Source organism: Typopeltis vanoorti, chromosome 24 (assembly GCF_054136105.1).
Source record: "Typopeltis vanoorti isolate ZY-2024b chromosome 24, IOZ_Tvanoo_1.0, whole genome shotgun sequence".
NCBI classification, from domain to species: Eukaryota; Metazoa; Arthropoda; class Arachnida; order Uropygi; family Thelyphonidae; genus Typopeltis; species Typopeltis vanoorti.
The window spans coordinates 32,103,557-32,122,989 of NC_143572.1; the positions used below are offsets into that span (position 1 = coordinate 32,103,557).

Genomic DNA, 19,433 nt, shown 5'->3' on the forward strand with positions numbered 1-19,433 from the left:
ATGGATTATGGAACAACAACAACAAGTGGATGCTTATTTTTCGAACAAAATCATCTTCAGTGATGAGGCTCATTTTCATCTTGATGGCTTCATTAATCGACAAAATTGTCGCATTTGGGGTTCAGAAAATCCACGAGTGATTGTTGAGAAACTAATGCATCCACAACGTGTCACTGTTTGGTGCGGATTTTGGGCTGGAGGCATCATCGGTCCATTATTCTTCAAAAATGTGGTTGGTAAGGCAATAACAGTTAATGGTGCTCGCTATCGCAACATGATAATCCAGTTTTTTGTGCCTAAATTGCAAGATATGGATGTGGACGACATGTGGTTTCAACAAGACGGTGCCACATGCCATACAGCCCAAGAAACAATTCAATTACTGCATGAGTAATTTCCTGGTCGTGTGATTTCCCATTTTGGTGATCAGAATTGGCCACCCAGATCATGTGACTTAACGCCGTTGGACTTTTTTCTTTGGGGTTTTTTGAAGTCTAAGCCAACTAGCCCACGACCACCCATGCCTTGAAGGAGGAAATTGAGCGCTGTATCAACGAAATTCAGCCACATTTATGCAAAACAGTCATGGAAAATTTCGACAAAAGAATGCGTATGTGCCAGCAAAGCTGTGGAGGCCATTTACCCAATATGCTATTCCATGCATAACCCTATACTGTATACTTTATGAATCAATAAGAAATTACAATTTTTAATTAAAACCCTGTGTTTTCTATCAAAATTACTTCTTGCATGAATTTTGGGACACCTTTTACATAAATATAAAATTAAGAAAGAAAAAATTACATAAACACATATTAAAAATCACCATTTTTGATATGTGTTTATTTCAGATTTTTCTTGAAAATTTCTGCAGTTTCAAAATTGGAATTAGCAGCTTCTCCCGTTATTTGTATGTTATGTAAGTTTGAATCGATAAAACCAACCTTTTCTAGCGTTAAAAGTGTGCTCGCCGAATTTATCTTCTTGTTTCCTTAAATTGTCAAATAGGCTGCGTGCTTTTGTTTGAATCGTAAACAAACTGAGAGGAATATTCTTGTTGAATTGATCATCTGTCCATATCATTAAAATCTTCTCCATTTCATGAATTGGTCCTTCTTTTTTTTTTGTTAAAATTGTACATTTCATATTAACTGCCCCTTTAGCTGCTTCCATTATTCTTGATTTATCTTTTATGATTGTTGAAACAGTTGAATGCGATAGTTTTTCTTCTCGTGCTATTTCACTGACTTTCTTTCCTTTGTCATATGCTTTACTCACCTGCATTTTAACATCTAAACTTAAAGCTTTCCTCGCCTTCTTTTTTATGTTTGAATTTTCATCAGTAGCATTACTTCTCTTACTGGACATAATAGGGTTATGACGAGATACAAAAATTGCAATGAGAGAAACGGACATTTCGACTGCTGATTAGCAACTAACCTGCCAAAGGCTGTGATAAGTTAGAACTGGGTGAATCATATCAGCAGCTATTGGGTATTGGTGATAGGCTTTGCTTGTCAACTAATGGCGACGTTCAATGTGTATACAAAAGTAATGTGATATATGTATGTATGTGCTAGCAGCAAAGTTAAATTATAGAATTTTTAATAATATTTTGGTCGTCGTAAGTTGAGGACTGCCTGTAGTCTCTTTCCAGTGTTTTTAATCAATTATACCTTGTTTTCTTTGTAAAGATTTTGTAAAAAAAAAAAAACTTTTTTTTTTTTCATAGAAAATATGGTAACATAAAAAATTTAAACCAGTCAATGATATCCATTTTCTATCAATGAATTAATCTATTTTTAATTTAAGACCATTTAGGATCTATGACAGGGATACACAAAGTCAGCTATGGGAGAGAGTTACCATGCTGCAGAAGGGAAAAATTTACATTGAGGTAAGTCTGGTTGGGAAAAAATTCATATGAATTAAATTTCTAAATCATATGTATATTGCCATCATCACTTCTGTAAAGCCAAAAATCTCATACATTCATGTTGATGTTTTCTTGAAGGGAAACTACATAGAACTAGGACTGTAGTAAATAATATAATTGCTAAACTGTTGAATAGGTTCTTTATTTGAATAAAACCACTAATGATTACTACTAGCTGAATCTGACATTATCTAGGCACTAAAAAGATGCATGTGAGCACACACATCGTTAAAAGACTAATTGAAATGACATAAAGAACAAAAAAAAAGTCATTTCCTGATAAGTGTCTTCAAGGAGCATACAGGATACTATGAGAGTACTATAATATAAAGTTTACATTAACAGTAACTTCCTATTCTAGCCATTTCCATTCTTCCAAATTCTCCTTTGGTCTTTTTGGTCAATCACCAGTTCAAAGACTTGGAACAAGTCTCTTGGATTGTTCCAAGTCTTTTTCCTGCCATCAAACATGCTCTTCAGGTTAGGTAAAATACAATGTTAAATTAACTCGACTAATACTTTCTTGAATACTAATTTCCATTTGTAATATGATGCTTCCATTAATTTTATCTGTTTCCTGTCCTGATTTTTCTCAGAACTATTATATCTGTGGTCTCTAGTCACAATATTATAACTTATTTTATTTCTAAGCCAACTTTAAAGCTGGTTTGAACAGGGTCTTATATGCTGCTAGTTTAGCATTTCATCTAATTTCTATTATTCCATAAAACTTAATTCACTTAGGCCCTCCACCTTTAGTGTTACTATTTTTCTGTTATCTATTTTCATATTTCATATAAGCTAGGTTCAGAACTATATAAATACGCAGGAACAAGATTCAAAGGAAGACTCTTATTATTTTTAAATAAAATTTACTCAACTGGTATCCCCCCCAATAGAATGGAAAAAAGCAATTGTGATTCCTATCTTTAAGAAAGGTAATAGAGATGACCCTAAAAACTATAGAGGTATCAGTATACTAAATTCATGTTACAAAATATACAGCAGAATCTTAAATAACAAACTAATGAAATATTCCGAAAACTTTATTCTAGAGGTACAAAATGGATTTAGAAAAGGACGATCATGTATAGACCCAGCCTTCTGCCTAAAATTAATAATAGAGAAAAGAAGAGAATATAATTTAGAAACACATATTGCATTTATTGACTTTGAAAAAGCATTTGACAAAGTTAAAAGAAACATATTATTTAACATATTAAAAGAAAGACAAATACCAAATAATATCCTAAAAGCTGTCACAAGTATATATGAAAATAATCAACTACAAATAAGATTAAATCATGAGCTATCATATACAAGAGAGATAAACCAAGGGGTCAGACAGGGATGTCCCCTCTCAGCAACTCTTTTTAATATCTACTTAAATGAAATAATAATAAAATGGAGTAAAAACTTACATCAAGGAATTAAACTTTCACCTACAGTTAACTTAAACACTCTCCTCTTTGCAGATGACCAAATAATAATTACAAATTCTGAAGATAACTTACAGAAAGCTGTTTTAAATCTAAATGAGATATCCAAAGATTATGGTATGATAATATCAACGGAAAAATCAAAAACTATGGCCTTTAAAGGACAAGATCCAGCAAGAACTAAAATAGTATTAGATAACAAGATCTTAGAACAGGTGAATTCATTTAACTACCTAGGATGTATGAACACTTATGAAAATGAAAAAGATATAAACATAAAAATTGCAAAATATTTAAAAATAACAGGAGTAATTAACTCTGTATTTAAACCAAACCTAGTTCAAAAACAAACCAGGCTAAAAGTATACAACACTTACAACAGCTCTACCGGTCTTAATGTATGGAAGCGAAATCTGGACAATAAAACAAAAAGACAAACAAAGATTAACAACAGCAGAAATGAAGTTTATGAGAAAAACTGCAAAGTATACCCTATTTGATCACAAAAGAAACAAAGATATTATGAAAGAATTAAACCAAGAACCAGTAATTGAAAAAATTAAAAAATATAAACAAAGATGGATGGAACACGTTCAAAGAATGAAAACAGAAAGATTACCAAAACAAGCCTTAAAGTACAAGCCATTAGGAAAAAGAAAACCAGAACGTCCTCTTAAACGATTCAACGATGACTTCTAAGTCCGGAACAGGCCATATAAGTGTTTTAATTTTTCTAATTCACTTAAGATTGCAGCTAATATTTTCCAAGTTCCTTCATAGTTTTGGTTTTGTATTCCAAGTATTATAATTAAAACATTGCTAATATATGTAAACATAATAGAAAATTTTAGTTTTATGTTTTCTTTATTGAATTAGATTAAAAGATCTGATAATAAGTTTAAAAGGTGTCAGCTACCATTGACACCATTTGTAAATGATGCTTGTTTATCTTTTTAAAAATGTAATTTCTTACTATTTATTTCAAAAAAAAAAATTCTACTTTATTTTTAAAGAATGGCTGCTCTCACAAAAAAAAATTAAAAAGAAATGTTTTCACTGTGTTTTAGTGGTTCAGCCAGAATGCTACAACTTTTTTTCATTTCAGAGTAGCACTTAAAAAATAAAAAAGAATTGCCCACCTCTCACTGGCTTTTTAACCAAACTATTTGAGAAGTTAGAATTCATATTATTATACTGCTTACTTTGTCTTGGAAACAGAAGATTACAGGACTGACATGGTGATATTTTTCCTTCTTGGTTGGCTAAGTGGTTAACAGTGCTACTCTCCAACCAAGTATGCCTTGCTTGGGTTCAAATCCCACCATAGGCATGAGTATTTGGGATTGTCAGTTGGTACATGAATTTCATTGCTCCTATGTAAGGACAATCACCCCGCTTATTGCAGACCTCAGGAGGTTCAAGAGTTTTGAAAAAATTCTGCTTTTATTTTCTAAAGCAGATTTTATGGATTATCTATGCCTTAGTCCAACTACAGTATTAATACAATAACTTTACAACTTATTGTACTAATGTAAGGTTTTTAATATGATTAAGCAACATATTTCATAAAATTGCAAATAGAAACTAAGGAGAACTATATGGGAGCATTATATACTCCCATACAGTTCTCCTTAGTTTCTATTTGTCATTCTGTTGCTTGTTAATTGAATTCTTCAATAAAGGATTTTCCTTTAGGGTGATGGAATTTTTGATTTAAAAAAAATTATAAAATGTTAAAGCCTAGAAAACTGAGAAGAGACCACCAAATAGCTTTTAAGGAATGCAGAGAACTGACCAGAGCCTGACAAATGTTTAGTCCGCATCTTGTGGTGTACCTTATTACTAGTTATTCACTTGAATACTCAACAAAGGTCTACTTGCAACTAGAAACTTAGCTAACCAAATTTAATCTGCATTGGCTTAAACTGCACACAAATACAAAAGTGTAACATGATCAAATGTCAAGAAATGACATTGTCTGATTAAACAAGACCACTTCTGTTTTTATAATAGATTGAGCAATGAAAAATCAGCTACTAAAAAAAATTGCAACTCAATGAAATTGAAGTAAAGACACCATCACCATACAAAGCATCAGTGGAAAAGAGGTGACATTGACTGAGGAATTATAGAAGTTATGTTGACATAATTAGTTTTGCCAAGATGAAGAAAATAGGTAAGATACTTCTGAATAATAATGTTATATATTAATACACTGGTAATCAGGAAAGGGAAGAAATAGCTACAGTATTCAATGCTAAATATGAAGATAAAATTCTGAATGCAGATTCTTGTTGGAGATCTAAGCAGCAGAGTAGGAAATCAATTCCAGAAATAGAAATGTTTTGGGAAATTTTGGAGAAAAGAGTAGAGCTAATAGTAATGCTAAGTGACATTGGAACTAGTCATTACTAATGACTATATATATTCTGTATATTAGGAATATACAGAAACCTTATATTCTTTTGGTGAGCACCATTTGTTTTTGTGCAGAATGAAAAATTCATTCTGCACAAAAAGGCAAATATATTGCCTTTTATTAGTGTTCATGTATTTTAAGTAATACATGCCAAGATAAATTTCATGCTGAAGGTTATATTGTCTTAGACTGTGTAGTAAAATTTTGAAACTTTCAAGTGTTATTTTATATCCATTATCAAATTCCTGCCATGTACCCTCAAGGGGTGTACAGGATATGATAGTACTACATGAAAATTTTACATCATTACTAACTTCCTATCTACAATTTTCCTCCAAATCAGTCTGTTACTTCTCAAGACTCCAACATTATCAGATCTTATATTTCTATCGTCTGAGGCACTTTTTACCATATCAATCCATCTATATCTTGGTCTTCCTCTGGGTCGTTTTCCTGTCAACCTGGCAGAGAACACTTGTTTTGCTAATCTTTCTTCGCCCATTCTGTTTAACTGACAATACCACCTAAGATTAGCTCTGCTAACGCATTCCTGGATGCTGACAATGTCAAGTTCTTTCCTAACAACCTCGTTTTTAATATGATATTGGCATTGATGCCATCTGGTCACGCCTCTAATCTTTCTCAGGACTCTCATATCTGCGGTCTCTAGTCTTTGGTCAAGTGTTTCACTTCTTACCCAGCTCTCAGATCCATAAGTTAAAACTGGTTTGAACACTGTCTTGTATTCAGCTAATTTAGTGATCCGACTAATTTCTCTCTTATTCCATATGAATTTATTCAATTGACTTCCTACTATACCAGGTTTGTTGATTCTGTTATCTATTTCCATATTTAATTTACCATCTTCACTAAAAATCCTGCCTAAGTAGCTGAATTGTTTTACTTGTTCTATAGGCTCTCCATTCAAAATGCAGTTGAAATTTTCAAAGATTCTGCCTCTTTTCATTGTCTTCTTGTTATTGCTGATCTTCATACCATATCTATTACAACAGTTATTCAGTTTAGTTAGGGAATCTTGCAGACTTGTAGTGGATTTATTTAGAAGTATAATATCATCTGCATAAAGCAAAGAGCTGACATTAACATCTCCAATTTTGATATCATGTTTAATACCACTTTCTTTCATAATGTGATCCATATAGATAATGAATAACAGAGGGGATAATGTACATCCTTATCTCACACCAGATTCAACATTAAACCATCTTCCTGTTCTTCCTTCAATTCTAACTGCTGACTTACAACTCAAATAAAGACTAAGTATTGCTTGATATAATGCCCCATTGACACCATATAACTGTAGCGTATTGAATAGCTTCTCTCTTGGCACCTTGTCATATGCCTTTTCTAGATCTACAAAACTTAAATACAGATCTTTGTTATATTCCCATGATTTCTCAACTATTTGTCGTAAAGTGAAGATCTGATTCTTACAGCCTCGATTTGGCCTGAATCCAGCTTGTTCTTCACCAAGCTTTCTTCCACAATTCTTCTCAACCATTTCTGAAGTATACTTGCATAGATCTTGCCAGGAACACTCACTAGGGAAATACCTCTGTAATTCTCACATTCAGTTTTATTTCCCTTTTTATATATGGGTACTATGAAAGCTCTACTCCAATCATCAGGAATTCGTCCCTCTGTCCAGGCCTTCTGAACTATGCAGTGCAGCCACTATAAAACTTTTATACCACTATACTTCAGCATTTCTGGTCGAATATCATCTACTCCTGTAGCCTTTCCACATTTCAAGCCTTTGTTGCCTTTTTCTACTTCAAGTATGGATATGTATTCCTGACTGTATGCCTGTTGAGTGTTTTTTACCTTTGTGCTATCACTGCTTGTTTCATTTAGCAATTTTTCGAAATAATTACTCCATACTTCAAGGATATCTTTTTCTCCCGTTTTCATGTCACCTTTATCATCTCTAGCTCCTTTTATAGCACTCTTTCCTTCATTTCTAAGCTTCTTCAACAACCTCCACTCCAGAATATTTTGCCATCTTCTTGATATTTATTTTCTGTGTACTTCCCAAAGTCCTTTCATGACTTTTGTTTAGCTAGTTTTACACACTCACTGTTTAGCTTTCTTACATTTGTCTCCGTATTCTCTAAGAGCACAAGCTGACTTTTTTGCCAGGAACTTTTGATATGCTTTCTTCTTTTCTTTCACTGCCTCTTTAACTTCCTGTGTCCACCATGTAGTTCTGATTTTTGTATCCTTGCAGACAATCTCACCACATGCTGTCTCTCTGGCTGAATCAATCAGGGTTTTCTTCAAGGCTTCCCACTGAATCTCCAAGGTTTGGTTCCTGTTCTCAAACTCTTTCATTTTTTCTTCAATAATCTTTGGCCTACAGTTCACATCTGAAAGCTGCTCACATTTTATTCGTTTTAAAACTTTCTTACATGTCATTCTTTTCAATTTGAAATTCAATTTTATCCTGCTCAAGACTAAATAGTGATCACTTCCAATTTCAAATCCTCTGTACACTCTGGTGTCCTGCACCAGGGAGAAAACATCACTATCAACAATAACATAGTCAACGAGACTTTTCTTATTCCTTGCCTCTTCTCTCCATGTGAATTTGTACACATTTTTATGTTGGAATATTGTGTTAGTAATAACCAGTCCATGTCCTGTGCAGAAATCCAACAGGTATTTGCCATTATTATTAGCTTTGCTCTTTTCTCCAAATTTTCCCAAAATATTTTTGTATATCTGACAATCATCCCCAACAAGGACCAACTTTTCCTTTTTCATTGTATCAGTTACTTTTTCTAAAACCTGAAAAAATTCCTCCATTTCTACCTTAGTAGAACCTTTTGTGGGACCATAGACACAAATAAATCTCATTGTCCAGTTTTCCATTCTCATATTTGCTCACATCACTCTACTCGAGACTGCCTGCCATTCAAGAAGATTTGCCTCGTATTTTGTGTTGAATACTATGGCTACTCCTTCTTTTCCTCGATTGTCATTTCCTGAATAATACATTTTGTATTTATTGCTCAAAGATCTCACCAGTTCTTTGTCTTTTTTGTTTCGGTCACCCCGATTATATCGATCTGGTACTTACCTAATTCCTCAGCTTGCTCCATTTCTTTGCCATCCAGGATTCTTATGTTGATAGTACCGATCTTTAACTCTGGTGATACTGAGTTTGTGGTGTGTTTTTAGATTTTTTCCAGTAGCTGACTTTTTGCTGTTTACTCTGGTTCCCTGGTGAAAACAATGGGGGCCTTGTTTAACTGGACGACGCCCCCAGCCGGCATGAAATTTTGTCATGCTGTACCATCATTTTCTATATTGGTTTAAGCCAATAAGAATACAATTTGGTCGGAAAAATCTAAATTGCCGGCCCATCCTCGTTCATTCAGTATCCAGGTAGATACACAACAGGGTGCACCACAAGAAGGTAAGGATTGGACGTTAGGTCAGAAGCCCTGGTTGGCTCTCCGCATTCCTTTAAAGGCTATGTGGAGGTCTCCTCTCAGTTATACAGCTTTGACCCTTAAACACCCCGTTTTATTTTATTTGACTATAAAAAGATGACATTCAGTATGCTCGTTGTGTGTTACTTAATTTACCACACTGAAGCCTTTCTGGTCCTAATATCGATAATTGAACCAGTTTTTTGTATTAAAATAAATGAAGATTACTAACTTCATTTATTTTGTAAATGAAGTTAGTAATCTGCTCTTTACAGGTACCAAACACCAAACTTAGATTTTGGTAACTGAAAATGAACTTGAAAAAAAATTTAGGTGTAAAACTTAAATGATGCAAGGAGATAGTTAAACAATTAATTATAACATAATAATAAGGACACTTACCAAAAAAAAGTTGTGTACTCATCAGACAAAAAACATGGATATATCAAGCCATGGAAATCTTAATAAGCTTAATATCTTTTTTGGATAAAATAGTGGTGTTTATTATTAAGGACAGCTTGAAGGAACATTTAAGTGCCAAAAAATGTATAAGTGAATCATGACTTGGCTTTGTTAAAGATAAGTCTTCTTTATCAAACTTAGTTACCATGATACTTGTAAATAAGAAATTAGATGCAGGTAATAATTTCAACTTCATATATTTCTAATCTTAATAGTGCATTCAATACTGCACCATACTCATCTTATTTACATATCAAAGGAATGTGGAAGGAAAAGGAGTAGCTATAGTATTCAACACCAAATGTGAGTATAATCTTCATGAATGGCAGACAATATCAAGTAGAGTGTGGACAAATATTAGAATGGGGAACTAGACAACGAGGCTTATTTGTGCCTATGATCCCACAGAAGGTTCTACTAAGGAAGAAGTGGAGGAATTTTTTGAGGAATAAGAAAAAGCAGTTAACACAATGAAAAAAAAGAAAAATTGGTTTTGTTAGATATCTAAACAGCAGAGTAGGAAACGATTTCCAGACATACCAAAACGTTTAGAGAAATTTTTGGAGAAAATAGCAAAACTAATAATAATTGCTTGTGTTACATGTGGTACTCGCATGTGATAACATGCTAGATTTCTTCAACAGGACATGGACTAGTTGTTATTATTAGCACCATGTTCCAACATAAATACGCGTACAAATTCACATGGAGAGAAAATGCAAGAAAAAAGAGAAGACTCATTGACTATGTTATTGTTGACAGTGATGTTTTCCCAATGGTTCAGGACTCAAGCATATATAGAGGATTTGAATCTGGAAGTGATCACCATTTAGTGTTGGGCAGGATAAAATTGAATTTCATATTGAAAAGAAGGGTGTGTAAGAAAGTTATGAAATTAATCAAAGTTGAACAGCTATTAAAGGTAAAATGCATCCTTAGGTTCAACTCAGTACACAGTATCGGTTCAGCTCAAGAAAAAAAAAAGAAAGTGTTTGTGAACAAGAACCAAATCTAGCAGATTCGGTGGCAAACCCTGAAGAAAATATTGATTGATTCAGCCAGAGCGGTATGTGGTGGACTCAGGAAGTTAGAGGCAGTCAAGGAAAAGAAGAAAGCATATGGAAAATTCCCACAAGTAAGTCGGCTTGTACTCTTAAAGGATAAAGGAAGGAAAATTTAAGGGAGCAAAACTTAAATCTATTTTTAAGTTTTGTAGATTTCAAAAAGGCACATGACAAAATGTCAAGAGGAAAGGTGTTCAAAATGCTCCAGTTATATGATGTAAATGTGACATTATGTCAAGCAATACTTAGTCTACATTATTATTGTATTATGAGTATCTCCATAGAGTCCAAGGACTTATTGCAGGAGATCCACACAATCTATCATACCTCTCCTTAAACCCATCAATAGACAAAGTGCTTGCAACCGACTGTAACCCATTCATTCACAACTCTCCAACTCTCGAAACATCTAGTCCTCAAACACCTACTAATCTCAACTTTACTCAACTTCCAGTGATGACCTCTTGTTTTCCTCCTCTAGCCAAGTGCTAAAACATTTGTCCTGCATCAATCCTATAAAATCCTTTAAGTAACTTAAGTGTTTTTATCATATCCCCTCTTTTTCACCTGTCAACCACCTTCTGCAGTCCACACACCCTTAATCTATCCTCACGGGGAACATTCCACCATTCACAATCTTGGTCGCTCATTTCTGAATATTCTTCACTTTCTCATCCCTAAGAAACCTAGGAGACCAGACCTAGCAAAGTAATCCAGATATGGACATATCAAGGCCTTAAAGAGGAATAATAACTTCCTTATCTCTACGTGTGTATTCTTCAATAGCCAAGTAATCTTATGAGGCTACCTTAGCAGTATGCCCTCTAAACTTCAATTCTCAATCACCACTAAATCCCTAGCTTCATCTAATCCAGGAGTACAGTTCCATTCATGTAGTACACAACTTGTAATCGATTTATCCTAAATTGCATAACTTTACATTTCTCCATATTTGAATATAATAAATTAGTAGTTAGAATTTGAAGAGGTATGGGAAGTTAGTGATGTTAAATCACATGTGTGACGAGTTCACATTTACTTCACTGTTATTCATTATCTATGTAGATCACATTAAAGGAAAGTGGTATTAAATCTCATATCAAAATTGGTAATGTTAATCATAGTTCTTTTCTTTATGCAGATGATGTTATACTTCTGAATAAATCCAGCACAAGTCTGCAAGATTCCCTGACTTAAATTGAATAACTGTTGCAATAAATTTGGTATGAAAATCGCAACAAAAAGACAAAAACAGTAAAAATAGGTAGAAACATTGAAAACATCAACTCTATCCTGAATGGTGAACCTATATAACAAGTAAAGCATTTCAGCTATTTAGGCACAATTTTTAGTGAAGATGGTAAATTCAATATGGAAATAGACAACAGAATCAACAAAGCTGGTATGGTAGGAAGTCAATTGAATAAATTCATGTGGAATAAGAGAGAAGTTAGTCGGAACACTAAATTAGCTGTATACAAGACAGTGTTCAAGCCTATTTTAACTTATGGATCTGAGAGCTGGGATAGAAATAAAACACTTGATCAAAGCCTGGAGAGTTCTGAGATTAGTGAAGTGAACTGATTAGTGAGAAGTGAGAACGATTAGTGGAGTGAACTGATGGCATTAATGGCAGTATTGTATTAAAAATTAGGATATTAGGAAAGAATTGACATTGTTATCATCCAGGAATATGTTAGCAGAGCTAATCTCAGGTGGTATGGTCACTTAAACTGAATGGGTGAGGAAAGATTAGGAAAGCAATTTTTCTCTGCCAGGTTGGCAGGAAAAATCGAAGGAAGGTATAAGTGGATTGATACAGTAAAAAGTGTCTTAGAAGACATAAATATAAGATCTGATAATGTTAGAATCTTGACAGTTAATAGATTAATTTGGAGGAAAATTATTGATCTGAAGTTAGTAATATAACTTCTTCATGTAGTACTATCATAATATCCTGTACACCCTGCTTGTGAGGGTATATGTCAGGAATTTAATGATGAGGAAGAGGAGAAGGAATATGGCATAAGGGTTAATCACTGAAGTGGTCAGAAGCATAATTAAGGAAGAGAAAGCAGAGTGGTATTGAATATTAGCAATAAAAAGACAACTGTGAAAATAGGTGGGAATATAAAAAAACATCCACTTCATTCTTGTGAGTATAGAGCAAGTAAAACATTTCATATATTCAGTCACGGTTTTTAGTGATGATTGTAAATTAAATTTGGAAATAAATATTGGAATAAGCAAAACTGTTATGGCTATAAGCCATTTGGATAAACTATATTGAAGACTAGAGAAATAAACTGAAATACTAAACTAGCACTATTGAAGTCAATGTTTAAACAATATTAATTTAATGATCTTAAAGTGAAGTAGAAGTAAAACAGTTGCTTAAATATTAAATACCGCAATTAAATAAGAGCCATAAAAAAAATTAGAAAAGTGGACATGATGGAATCAATGGAAGGATCACATTAAAAATAAAGTATTAGTGAGGAACTTGACATCATTAGCATTCTAAAATGTACAAGTGATATGGTATGGCTAATTTAAACAGGATGAAGTAGAAAATTTAATAATGCAGATGTTTGATAGCAGGAGGAAAAAAAAACAGAGGAAGACAAGTTTAAGTGGACTAATGAAGTTAGAAGCCCAAAAAATATTTGAGTATGTTGAGACATCATAATGTAATTAATTTTGAATAAAATTTTTGTTAGGAAGCAGTAATGATGTAAACATAAATATGTAGTACACTCATATTATTTTTACACCCTTCAGCACACTTATCAGGAAATGATGATGAAAAGTCAAAATGACTAGGTTACATTTACAATTAACAAAATTTTTTAGACACCTTGCATTACAATTCTATATGTAAACTTACTAAAATTGTGATTTTGTTTGTTTTGTCTCTTTACAGGTAAAATTTCATTGACTTATTATGTACTGCAATATTCATTTGAAACATGGATACAATGAATTAGTAAACAATTCTTATTTCAGGGAAATTTGAAAGAACTGCAAGATATGACAGGATGGTATGGTAGTTCTGTGCTGTATTTTGGGGACCAGATATATAGTGATCTTGCTGATCTTACTTTGCATCATGGATGGAGAACAGGTGCTATCATCTTTGAATTATCTGTAAGAAGATTTCAAGTCTCTTAAAATTATGAATCACACATAACATATGAAACTTTTACAGTTTCTGGTTTATCATAATCATATTTATCTCCCCTCCCCACGGCTCTTGTAGTAAACTCAGATTTTCCTCTTGTAAAAAGACAACATATTGGCCAATGATCACATGCAATTAACAGATATTGTACACTACATTTGTAGTTGCTTTAGAAGTCCTCTCTTCAAATACATCCTTTGAGTATTGTTTTGTGACTAAGGAAATAAAATTTTATCCCCCCCCCCATGGTTTGTTGCTTTTTTTAAGTGGTCATAATTATATATCTCAGTTGCATGTGTTCCAGGTGGAAAAAATCCCACCATCTCTATCTAAGACCATGTGATATAGCTTTGCTTGAAAACAAACAAAATTTTTTCCATCATCAGAAACATTGTATTTCTTTCCTTGCTGAGTGAGGTATGGAAAAATTACTGTCACAAAGAACATTTTATAATATGTTTAATACTTTATTTAATTTTATATTTATAAAGTGCTTCAATAGCACAGTTAGTGATGATGGTTGGAAAGGCCTCAGTTCGCATTGTCTAAAATGCAAAAAAAATTATGAAAGCTTTTTTACTAAACATGAGTTAGCTGATCTCGTACGCATGCAAAACAGACAATCCAGTCCAGAGCATATTTTACGGACATGACAGATTATAGGGACAGGACTCGCCATCCTGTCATTACCAAAATTGCACATCTTCACTAATGTGCCTAATTAATAGAAAATATAGAAAATAAAATTAGTAGAAAAGATAATGCCTCTGTAGCACAATTAAAAGAATGACAGTACATTGCACCCTTCGATTGGAATAGACCTAAGTTCAATTCTTGTCGTGATGGGAGGAATCTTTATGTGGACTTTTTCAATCGAAGGTGAGTTAGCCGATCTCATATGGAGGTAGCAGGATTTTTCTCCTGGAAACTCAAGTTTTTCATCCCGCACACAGACAAATCGGCCCTTCAGAACACATGCAATTTACAGACAAAAAATACTAGTTGTGGTGGTGGTGGGCAGTTGATGGAGATAATTGGTAGTAGAGGTTTCGGTGTTAGTGGTGGAGACAGTTGTATATTAGATGTCCTCCCGCGATGAGTCTTCAGACTCCTTGGAGGTGTCACGAATAATAATAATAATATTATTAAACATTTCAGCTATTTAGACACAATTTTTAATAAAGATGATAAATTAAATATGAAATAGATAACCTGATAACTGGGAGTTATGGTGGGTAGAAACTTACTTTGGAGACTAAACATGAAACTTATCGAGCTGCCTTTGATGTAATAAGTATGGTGATGGTGTCACACCAGATAGTGACATTCATTTATATTAAATAACAAAATTGATAACTTAAGTGAAATGAATAATTTAATAAAAAAATTTTCACCCATGCATAATTTGCAATGCAATATTTAGGCTTTGTCAATACAAAAAATTAAATACAATGACATACAGTTGAACTGGGGGGTGGGGGGGGATAAACAGAGCACCACAAAAACTTTAATAATGTACAAATGGTCAATTTATTCCTACAGTTAAAAAAAGAAAACACTAGGATGATGTAATATTCTTCATCGCTTTCATTATAATGTTCCTTAAATTTTGAAAGGAATGTTTCGTGGGGATGGCATGTTCCACAAAGCCTGACTGTGCAGGGATTCTTAAAACTTGATGTATGTTTTATGTTCCTCTTAAAAACAGAGACAAATTAGTTGACCATTTATTACTTTACTTGAAGCTTTTTGGTGATTTGTTGAATTTTTTTTCTCTTCAGTTATTCTGTTTCTTTTTCTTTCTATGAGGATGCTTATAATACCTAGGTGAAATTTTTTTGTTATTTTTTTCTTTTATTTTTTTAATTTAATGTCTACTTAAGTTCTTAGTTTAAAACAGACATTCATCTACTACTTAAAGACATTTAAAAACTTGGTGCTCATGGTGTGATTTGAACCAACAGCCAGTTGGCTAGAAGTGGGGTAAGCTACATGTTTGACCAACTCAATCAGTTCATTATTAAAAATCGCTAACAGCAAATGTGCAGTTTTAAAAAAAAAAAAAAATCTCTCTCTCTCTCTCTCATATATGGGTCTATTTTAATTTTATAATATTTTATTATAGGAAGAAATTGAAATTCTTAATTCAGAAGAATTTAGGCATGCAGTCAGCTGGTTGCAAACTTTGCAGCACCTAATTGAGGAAATGCAGGTAATTTCTTCATCAAACACTTTTTATTTTTATAGTTGTAAAAAAGAAATGTTAGAACTTTTTTTTTCACACATTATGTTAGATAATCTAGTTCCACTGCTGTAGAGATTAAACATGGTGGTACTCTTTCAAGTCACTTGATTTCTTCAGCAAGCTAGGTGAAAGTCAGTCTCATGCTATACACCAAAAGTCATCTGCCTCCAACTTTCACAAACATCCATGCCACAGGGGAGTTTGAATTTACAGCCTGTTGATAGAAGAGCAGGTGTGCTATTTCATTGAGTAATGAGTATTTTTACATTTTATGCTGACAGTTATAGGTGTGTGTATGTTTTGATTTAAATAAATTGCAAATTGCAATATAAACTTACTATCTTAGAAACATTAGAATACAAAACTTATCCTTAATATTTTAATAATCAGAGGAATGCTGACTCAGGAAACCTTACAGCATAAATTGGATTGAATAATTGTTTCCTATATATGTACTGAAATCATTGTTTTATTACTTCTCTACATTAAGAAAATATTTTCATAAAAAATATTTAATCATTACAATAAATTTTTGGAAAGTATTGTGCAATTTAGATACCTTAAAAGAAATTCAAAGGAATGCGGAGAACCAATCAGGGCTTCTGACCTAATGTCCAATCCTCACCTTTTTGTGGTGCACCCTGTTATGCATCTACCTAGATACTAAACGAACAAGGATGGCTGGCAATTTGGGATTGGATTTAGCCGACCAAATTGTATTCTTATTGGCTTAAACCAAAATATAAAAATGTTGGTACAACATGACAGAAGAATTTCATGCTAGCTGGGGCATTGCCCAATTAAACAAAGTCCCGGTTGTTTTTGCCAGGGAACCAGGGCTAATGGCAAAAAGTCAGCTACTGGAACAAATCCTAAAAGACACCCAACTTGTCACCAGAGTTCAAGATTGGTATTATCAACATAAGAAGCCTGAATGGCAAAAACATGGGGCTAGTTAAGGAATTGGATAAATACCAGATCAACATAATAGGGGTGACTGAAATAAAAAAAGATAAAATCTAGTGAGATTTTTCTGAGCAATAAATACAAAATGTTATATTCAGGCAATGACAATCAGGTGAAAAGGTGGTGTAGCAATAGTATCAAACACAAAATACGAGGCTGATCTTCTTGAATGGCAAGCAATATCAAGTAGAGTGATGTAGCAAATATGGAATGGAGAATTCGACAATGAGACTTATTTGTGCCTATGGTCCCACAGAAGGTTCTACTAAGGTAGAAATGGAGGAATTTTTTTAAGCTTTTGAGAAAGCAACCGACACAATGAAAAAGGAAAAGTTGGTCCTTGTTGGGGATCTAAATAGAAGAATGGGAAATGATTGTCAGACATACAAATATATTTTGGGAAAATTTGGAGAAAAGAGCAAAGCTAATAATAATGGCAAATACCTGTTGGATTTCTGCTCAGGACATGGATTGGTTATTACTAACACAATGTTCCAACATACAAATTTACAAATGGAGAGAAGAGGCAAGGAATAAGAAAAGTCTCATTGACTATGTTATTGTTGATAGTGATGTTTTCCCACTGGTGCAAGACAGTAGAGTGTAAAGAGGATTTGAAATTGGAAGTGATCACCATTTAGTCTCGAGCAGGATAAAATTAAATTTCGTACTGAAAACAAGAACGTGTAAGAAAGTTTTAAAGGGAATAAAAGTTGAGCAGCTCTCAGTTGTGAACTGTAGACTAAAATACACAAACATTATTGAAGAAAAAATGAAAGAGTTTGAGAACAGGAACCAAACCTTGGAGAGTCAGTGGCAAATTCTATAGAAAACTTTCATTGATTCTGCCAGAGGCATATGGTGAGGTTGTCTACAAGGATAGAAAATCAGAACTACATGATGGATATAGGAAGTTAAAGAGACAGTGAAGGAAAAGAAAAAAGCATAGCAAAAGTTCCTGGTAAATAAGTCAGCTTGTACTCTTAGAGAAGACAGAGACGAGCGTAAAAATGCTAAAGACTGTATAAAACTAGCTAAACAAAAGTCATGGGAAGACTTTGGTAAGAACATAAAAAATAAATATCAAGAAGGTGCCAAGATATTCTGGAGGCTGTTTTTTTCCTCTATTTCTGAAAAAGCTCAGAAATGGAGGAGAGAGTGCTGTAAAAGAAATTAGAGATGATAAAGGTGACATGAAAACTGGTGGATAAAGATATCCTTGATGTATGGAGTAATTATTTTGAAAAATTGCTAAATAAAACAAGCAGTGATGACAGCACAGTAGTAAAATACACTCAACAGACATGCAATCAGGAACACATATCCATACTTGAAGTAGGAAAAGCCATCAAAAGCCTGAAATGTGGAAAGGAAGCCGGAGTAGATGATATTCGACCAGAAATGCTCAAATATGAGCATTTCTGGTCGAATATCAAAGTATAAAAGTCTTACAGTGGCTGCACTGCATAGTTCAGAATGCCTGGTCAAAGGGGCAAATTCTGGATGATTAGAGTAGCACTCTCATAGTAGCCGTATATAAAAAGGGAAATAAAACTGAATGTGAGAATTAAAGAGGTATTTTCCTCATGAGTGTTCCTGGTAAAATTTATGTAAGTATACTTGAGAAACAGTTGAGAAGGACTGTGAAAGAAAAGCTTGGTGAAGAACAAGTTGGATTCAGGCCAAATAGAGGCTGTCAGGATCAGATTTTCACTTTAAGATAAAAAGTTGAGAAATCATGGGAATGTAACAAAGTTTTGTAGATCTGGAAAAGGCAATGACAGGGTCAAGAGAGAATCTTTTCAAAGTGAAAGTGCTTCAGTCATGGTGTCAATTGTGTACTATATCAAACAATACTTAATCTTTATTTGTGTTGTAAGTTCATCATCAAATTCCTGCAATGTACCCTCAAGGGGTGTACAGGATATGATAGTACTACATGAAAAAAATTACATCATTACTAACTTCCTATCTACAATTTTCCTCCAAATCAGTCTGTTACTTCTCAAGACTCCAACATTATCAGATCTTATATTTCTATCATCTAATGCACTTTGTACTGTATCAATCCACCTATATTTTGGTCTTCCTCTGGGTCGTTTTGCTGCCAACCTGCCAGAGAACACTTGTTTTGCTAATCTTTCTTCGCCTATTCTATTTCAGTGACCATACCACCTGAGATTAGTTCTGTTAACGCATTTCTGGATGCTGACAATGTCAAGTTCTTTCCTAACAACCTCGTTTTTAATATGATATTGGCATTGAT

The 19,433-nt window shown here is 33.5% G+C and overlaps 1 protein-coding gene across 1 annotated transcript in view; it reads left to right on the top strand.

The window, feature by feature from the left end:
- The window catches only part of Nt5c (5' nucleotidase C), a 112,187-nt gene that overhangs the window by 72,905 nt on the left and 19,849 nt on the right, over nucleotides 1-19,433 (top strand). The window contains exons 10-12 of the mRNA XM_090414152.1: nucleotides 1,813-1,897; nucleotides 13,782-13,922; nucleotides 16,082-16,168. Of these exons, the coding sequence (XP_090270278.1) occupies nucleotides 1,813-1,897; nucleotides 13,782-13,922; nucleotides 16,082-16,168 (313 nt within the window). The remainder of the gene's footprint in view (nucleotides 1-1,812; nucleotides 1,898-13,781; nucleotides 13,923-16,081; nucleotides 16,169-19,433) is intronic.